This window comes from Micromesistius poutassou, assembly GCF_964030765.1.
Source record: "Micromesistius poutassou genome assembly, chromosome: 24".
Taxonomy (NCBI): Eukaryota; Metazoa; Chordata; class Actinopteri; order Gadiformes; family Gadidae; genus Micromesistius; species Micromesistius poutassou.
In genome coordinates, this window is record NC_140294.1 from 343,304 (window position 1) to 350,803 (window position 7,500).

Consider the following 7,500-nt stretch of genomic DNA (forward strand, 5'->3'; position numbering starts at 1 on the left):
GCACGCTGGGAATGAGTGGTCCTTTGCTCTCTGCCCGGTGGCGTCACCTGCTGGTGTTCACTGGAGATTGTTTTGGTTTTAACAAATATACATATATATATATATATATATATATATATATATAGGCCTGTATATATAAAGGCCTACATTTAATAAACATTACTTGAAATACTTCTCGTTTTTTAATTCTTGTTTGTTAAGAGACTGAATATAGAGAGAGGAGAGAAGGAGTTAGGAGAGGAGAGAGAGGAGAGAAGGAGTTAGGAAAGGAGACAGGAGAGGAGAGAAGGAGTTAGGAGAGGAGAGGGAGGAGAGAAGGAGTTAGGAGAGGAGAGGAGAGAGAGGAGAGAAGGAGTAAGGAGAGGAGTTAAGAGAGGGGGAGACATGGGGAGAGTAGAGAGGAGAGGAGGAGACAGGAGAGGAGATAGGAGAGGAGACGGGAGATGAGAGGAGGAGAGAGGAGAGGATACAGGAAAGGAGAGGAGGAGACGGGAGAGGAGACAGGAGAGGAGATAGAGAGGAGAGGAGGAGACAGGAGAGGAGACGGGAGAGGAGGTCACCGCCACCGACTCTGGATGAAGAAAACAAGATCAGAGAGATTAAATAAGATGCAATAAAATAAGATTCAAGAAAGGAAATAAGATAAAATAAAGTGAGAATTAATGCAATAAAGATAAAATAAGTAAAATAAAATTGATTAAAGAAATCCAAAAAAGATAAAATGTTTGGTTTTTTGTTAGTCCAAACGGAAGGGGCCGTTAGTGTTGCCAGATCGGGCGGAAATCTGGCCCAATCTGGCAACACTGGTGACGTCAGCTGACGTAGTAGTTGTTGTCAATCCGGAGCTCTGAGACCCGCTAGCTGCTAGCACTAGCCGACACACAGTATATTATATTATTATTATTATTGTTATTAATATACCACAGATCATATCAGTGCTCTTTCATCACTCGGCATCACGGGCGGAAGGGTGCAGAACCCCACAGTACGCATGCGCCTTCCGTCACTCCGATGTTGATGTCTAATAAGGAGAGAGAAGAAGAAATCAGCTGTTAGCACTGCTGCTAGCCGGGTAGCTCCGCCGCTAGCCCGGTAGCCCTGCCACTAGCCGGGTACTGCGGGTAGCCCGTTAGTGAGAGGTGAGAAGGGGCTTACCCTATATATATATATATATATATATATAGACATGTATTACAACATATACAACATACTATCTTTATGTCACATGTAGTATATATTAATCACATAGTATGATATATATACATATATACATTACACTGAATGTATATTCTAACCAAGTATATGTTGGTTGATATATAGTGAAAAGTACGATGTGGTGCCTCTGACTTCAGCGTCTGTGGTTGTTATTGTTCACTAGCTGTATGTTGGGTCATAGTGTCCTGACTGGTTCTTAGTGTTCACTAGCTGTATGTTGGTTCTTAGTGTCCTGACTGGTTCTTAGTGTCCTGACTGGTTCTTAGTGTTCACTAGCTGTATGTTGGTTCTTAGTGTCCTGACTGGTTCTTAGTGTTCACTAGCTGTATGTTGGGTCATAGTGTCCTGACTGGTTCTTAGTGTCCTGACTGGTTCATTGTGTTGTTCACTAGCTGTATGTTGGGTCATAGTGTCCTGACTGGTTCATTGTGTTCACCAGCTGTATGTTGGGTCATAGTGTCCTGACTGGTTCTTGGTGTCCTGACTGGTTCTTAGTGTTCACTAGCTGTATGTTGGGTCATAGTGTCCTGACTGGTTCTTAGTGTCCTGACTGGTTCATTGTGTTGTTCACTAGCTGTATGTTGGGTCATAGTGTCCTGACTGGTTCATTGTGTTCACCAGCTGTATGTTGGGTCATAGTGTCCTGACTGGTTCTTGGTGTCCTGACTGGTTCTTAGTGTTCACTAGCTGTATGTTGGTTCTTAGTGTCCTGACTGGTTCTTAGTGTCCTGACTGGTTCTTAGTGTTCACTAGCTGTATGTTGGTTCTTAGTGTCCTGACTGGTTCTTAGTGTTCACTAGCTGTATGTTGGGTCATAGTGTCCTGACTGGTTCTTAGTGTCCTGACTGGTTCATTGTGTTGTTCACTAGCTGTATGTTGGGTCATAGTGTCCTGACTGGTTCATTGTGTTCACCAGCTGTATGTTGGGTCATAGTGTCCTGACTGGTTCTTGGTGTCCTGACTGGTTCTTAGTGTTCACTAGCTGTATGTTGGGTCATAGTGTCCTGACTGGTTCTTAGTGTCCTGACTGGTTCATTGTGTTGTTCACTAGCTGTATGTTGGGTCATAGTGTCCTGACTGGTTCATTGTGTTCACCAGCTGTATGTTGGGTCATAGTGTCCTGACTGGTTCTTGGTGTCCTGACTGGTTCTTAGTGTTCACTAGCTGTATGTTGGGTCATAGTGTCCTGACTGGTTCTTAGTGTCCTGACTGGTTCTTAGTGTCCTGACTGGTTCTTAGTGTTCACTAGCTGTATGTTGGGTCATAGTGTCCTGACTGGTTCTTAGTGTCCTGACTGGTTCTTAGTGTTCACTAGCTGTATGTTGGGTCATAGTGTCCTGACTGGTTCTTAGTGTCCTGACTGGTTCTTAGTGTCCTGGCTGGTTCTTAGTGTTCACTAGCTGTATGTTGGGTCATAGTGTCCTGACTGGTTCTTAGTGTCCTGACTGGTTCTTAGTGTCCTGACTGGTTCTTAGTGTCCTGACTGGTTCTTAGTGTTCACTAGCTGTATGTGGGGTCACAGAGTCCTGGCTGTAGGAGGAGTCTGATCTGACTGTGGCTCCTCCCCCGGGCCCCAGCATGGCTTCTCCCTTCAAGATCCCTAAGCGCAGTGCGGGCTCCGACCCAGAGGGCTCCAAGCGCCTCCTGATGCAGTCGCCGCTCTCCCGCCTGCAGGACGGGGAGCGCCCCCCAGAGGTACACACTCTGGTACACACACTACACACGCTAGTACACACTCTGGTACCACACTACACACTCTGGGTACACACTACACACTCCGGTACCACGCTACACACTCTAGTACACAATCTGGTACCACACTACACACTCTGGTACCACACTACACACTCTGGGTACACACTACACACTGGTACACACACTGGGTACACACTATACACTCAGACGCAGAACCCAGGGCCTGGCCGCGTGATTCCCATGGCGGCCAGCTGTTTACGGTCCAGTGGGTCAGCGGGGTTCTACTGGCCACACTGGTCCATTACCAGAAAAGGCAGAGCTGGTGCAGTGGGAACAGGCTGGATCCTCCTCTAATGTCCACCTTGACTAAGCTGTTTGCATCCTCAACAGAAGGACTGGAGCGAGTCTACTGCCGGCCCCAGAGGTGGGAGGAGCAGGTGAGATCACGCTGTCCTCAGGGGGCGGGGCTTACAGAGTAAACCACACCCCTGCAGACTAAGAGAGGACTGACCAGGCGTCGATGGACACACCAGACTTTAGCCTTTAAACTACCAGGCTAGCTGGTATACGCTGACCAGACTAACTATGGTTTTTCCCAGTTAACTAGTATACGCTAACCAGGTTAACTAAGGTCTTAACCAGGTTCAGTAAGGTCCTAACCAGGTTCAGTAAGGTCCTAACTGGTGTGTGATGTGTGCAGCTTCTCCCAGCAGCTCTTCAGAGCCACAGTGAAGTCCTATCTGGGAATCCAGCGGCCAGCGAGGGAGCCCCAGCCGCCTGCTACCCGGCCGCCATTCAGCCTCGCCAACGGGTAAACAAGACCTCATTAGGCCTGTAAACATAACCTCATTAGTCCTGTTAACATGAGGTCATTAGTCCTGTAAACATGACCTCATAAGTCCTGTAAACATGACCTCATTAGTCCTGTAAACATGACCTTATAAGTCCTGTAAACATGACCTCATTAGTCCTGTAAACATGACCTCATAAGTCCTGTAAACATGACCTCATTAGTCCTGTTAACATGAGGTCATTGGTCCTGTAAACATGACCTCATTAGTCCTGTAAACATGACCTCATTAGTCCTGTAAACATGAGGTCATAGGTCCTGTAAACAGCTGTGTCTGGTTGTGTCCACCAGGTGGCGTCCTAAGAGGGCGTCTGACCGCCTGACTGCGGACCGGGCACCACTGAAGAAGAGCTCTGGGACCGGCGGTGGGTGATGATGTCAGAGTGATGTCAACACGCTAGAGTCATGGCAACACGCTAGTTACAGTATTTATATCTGTGTTTTATAGAGATACAGTATTGATATCAGTGTTTTATAGGAGATCCAGTATTGATATCAGTGTTTTATAGGAGATGCAGTATTGATATCAGTGTTTTATAGGAGATGCAGTATTGATATCAGTGTTTTATAGGAGATGCAGTACTCACTATCAGACTGTATTCTGTCTCCCAGACCGGTGTGCGGGGGCCAAGGAGGCCTCCGTGGACTCGGACCCCTCTGATGTTGAGGACTCTGGACCCAGCGGCTCCTTGTGGACCAGCAGGACCCCCACAGTCTCTCCGATACCTGGTCCCAGCTCAGACCGCCTCCTGGCCCCCCCCCTCAGACCTGATCCTCGCCCCCTGCAGTTCCAGGCCACTCCCCGCACAGCCTCGCCCCCCACGGCCACGCCCCGGAGCCTGGCCCCGCCCCGCACAGCCTCGCCCCCTACAGCCACGCTCCGGAGCCTGGCCACGCCCCACACGGCCTCGCCCCCCACGGCCACTCCCCAGACGGCAACGGCCCGGAGCCCAGCCGGGCCGGAGAAGGCGGCAAGGAGGCTGTCCCTGAACCGGACCTCCTGGCTGGCGGCCAGCGGCTCCCTGCAGAGGGGGACGGGACGGAGGGGGTCGGCCTGCAGCTCCCTCACCCTGCGCATGAGAGCCAGGAGGGCCTCCACCAGCCCAGCAGAGCCCAGTAAGGACCGCCCCCTAAGGCCCTACAGTGTAAAGTTAGGACCGCCCCCTGAGGCCCTACAGGGTAACGTTAGGACCGCCCCCTCTACAGGGTAACGTTAGAACCGCCCCCTGAGGCCCTCTACAGGGTAACGTTAGGACCGCCCCCTCTACAGGGTAACGTTAGGACCGCCCCCTCTACAGGGTAACGTTAGGACCGCCCCCTCTACAGGGTAACGTTAGGACCGCCCCCCCCTCTACAGGGTAACGTTAGGACCGCCCCCTCTACAGGGTAACGTTAGGACCGCCCCCTCTACAGGGTAACGTTAGGACCGCCCCCTGAGGCCCTCTACAGGGTAACGTTAGGACCGCCCCCTCTACAGGGTAACGTTAGGACCGCCCCCTCTACAGGGTAACGTTAGGACCGCCCCCTCTACAGGGTAACGTTAGGACCGCCCCCTCTACAGGGTAACGTTAGGACCGCCCCCTCTACAGGATAACATTAGGACCGCCCCCTGAGGCCCTCTACAGTGTAACGTTAGGACCGCCCCCTGAGGCCCTACAGTGTAACGTTAGGACCGCCCCCTCTACAGGGTAACGTTAGGACCGCCCCCTGAGGCCCTACAGTGTAACGTTAGGACCGCCCCCTCTACAGGGTAATGTTAGGACCGCCCCCTCTACAGGGTAACGTTAGGACCGCCCCCTCTACAGGGTAACGTTAGGACCGCCCCCTCTACAGGGTAACGTTAGGACCGCCCCCTCTACAGGGTAACGTTAGGACCGCCCCCTCTACAGGATAACATTAGGACCGCCCCCTGAGGCCCTCTACAGTGTAACGTTAGGACCGCCCCCTGAGGCCCTACAGTGTAACGTTAGGACCGCCCCCTCTACAGGGTAACGTTAGGACCGCCCCCTGAGGCCCTACAGTGTAACGTTAGGACCGCCCCCTCTACAGGGTAATGTTAGGACCGCCCCCTCTACAGGGTAACGTTAGGACCGCCCCCTGAGGCCCTCTACAGGGTAACGTTAGGACCGCCCCCTCTACAGGATAACGTTAGGACCGCCCCCTCTACAGGGTAACGTTAGGACCGCCCCCTCTACAGGGTAACGTTAGGACCGCCCCCTAGGATGTCAGAGTAACGTTAGGACCGCCCCCTAGGATGTCAGCGTAACCTTAGGACCCCCCCCTATGATAACGTGAGGTCAGATTCGGGTTCTAGCGTTCCATCAGGAGGTTGATCATCTGGTCACCATGGTAACCTGAGATCCTCTCTGCCAGTTGTGCTGTCGAGTGAGGAAGAGGACGGTGAGCAGGAGGAAGGAGTCCAGCCCTCACCTGCAGAGCGGACGCAGGTAGGATGAGGCAATATCCCTTCAGCTGATTGGTGCCCAATTGTTGCTTAATTGATTCTTAATTGATGATTTATTGGTGCTTAATTGATTGTCTAATTAAGTGTGTGCCAGGGAGTGTGTTTTAACGTGTTGCTGTGTCCCGGCTCTCTCCAGGCCTGCGGGTCGGTCCTCTCCGGTCGTGGACTGGGGCCTGGGTCGGGTCCTAGGGCGGGTCTAAGGGGCGGGGCCAGCACAGCGGATCAGACCACGCCCCCTTTCATGGAGCTGGACTTCACGGACCTCCACGTGGGTCTGACCCGGGCGGGGCCCAACGGGGCCATGAGGGTGAGGCCCTGCTGCCATGGGAACCCACTCTCTAGAGGCACACACACACACACACACACACACACACACACACACACACACACACACACACACACACACACACACACACACACACCTCTAATTCTGAGGGGTCCCCTCTGTCTCTCTCTCTTTCTCTCTCTCTCCAGATCACAGAGCACGCCATCACACTTCCTCTGAAAGGTAGGAACTAACACATGCTAGGAACACGTGCTAGTGACACGTAGCAGGCTGTAGTTACAGGGTGATGCTGTATGCTAACACGTGCTAGTGACACATAGCAGCCTGTATGCTAACACGTGCTAGTGACACGTAGCAGGCTGTATGCTAACACGTGCTAGTGACACGTAGCAGGCTGTATGCTAACAGGCGTCCTCTCTCCAGGGGGCTCCGCTGGCGGGGGGGAGTGTGAGGTGGTGGTGGTCGCCTCCCAGGTCAGAGGGCACGGCCTGTGGGAGGGGGGCGTGGCCGGCGGAGGCCCCGCCCCCTCGCTGCTGTTCCTCTGGGTGACGGACGCACAGGCCAAGCTGCTGCAGACGGAGCTGTCAGTCATCCATCCCGTCACCGAGCATGGTGAGCGTCACCCTGTCTCACATCCACCCTGTCTCACATCCACCCTGTCTCACACCCACACGGTCTCACACCCACCCTGTCTCACATCCACCCTGTCTTACACACACACTGTCTAACATCCACACCGTCTCACATCCACCCTGTCTCACACACACACACTGTCTCACACCCACACCATCTCACACCCACCCTGTCTCACACCCACCCTGTCTCACACCCAGCCTGTCTCACGTCCTTCCCCCCCCTCTAGGTAGGAGTTGTGTGTTCCTGGTGGTGGTCCTCGCAGTGTCTGAGCTGCAGGCGGCTCTCTGTCTCTCCCTGCTGGACACGGAGGAGTACTGCAGCTCCTCCTCTCTGGACCTCAGCCAGGCCCTGCGC

At 52.9% G+C, this 7,500-nt stretch overlaps 2 protein-coding genes across 6 annotated transcripts in view; both read left to right on the forward strand.

Annotated features, from left to right (window-relative positions):
• Positions 1–45, forward strand: part of LOC311369632 (tetraspanin-7-like) — a 3,990-nt gene extending 3,945 nt beyond the window's left edge. For all 3 annotated transcript variants that reach the window (XM_084487854.1, XM_084487855.1, XM_084487856.1), the window contains exon 8: positions 1–45. This exon is cut by the window's left edge. The gene's annotated coding sequence lies outside the window, so the exon portion shown is untranslated.
• An 810-nt stretch (positions 46–855) lies between these two features.
• senp7b (SUMO specific peptidase 7b) overlaps positions 856–7,500 on the forward strand; it is a 9,664-nt gene continuing 3,019 nt past the window's right edge. For 2 of the 3 annotated variants that reach the window (XM_084487816.1, XM_084487818.1), the window contains exons 1-11: positions 856–1,139; positions 2,738–2,910; positions 3,301–3,347; positions 3,611–3,721; positions 4,052–4,125; positions 4,373–4,876; positions 6,134–6,207; positions 6,361–6,531; positions 6,699–6,732; positions 6,934–7,122; positions 7,373–7,500. The exon at positions 7,373–7,500 is cut by the window's right edge and continues 63 nt beyond it. In XM_084487816.1, the coding sequence (XP_084343942.1) occupies positions 2,794–2,910; positions 3,301–3,347; positions 3,611–3,721; positions 4,052–4,125; positions 4,373–4,876; positions 6,134–6,207; positions 6,361–6,531; positions 6,699–6,732; positions 6,934–7,122; positions 7,373–7,500 (1,449 nt within the window). In that variant the 5' untranslated portion in view covers positions 856–1,139; positions 2,738–2,793. The remainder of the gene's footprint in view (positions 1,140–2,737; positions 2,911–3,300; positions 3,348–3,610; positions 3,722–4,051; positions 4,126–4,372; positions 4,877–6,133; positions 6,208–6,360; positions 6,532–6,698; positions 6,733–6,933; positions 7,123–7,372) is intronic. The other variant, XM_084487817.1, reaches the window with a different exon arrangement.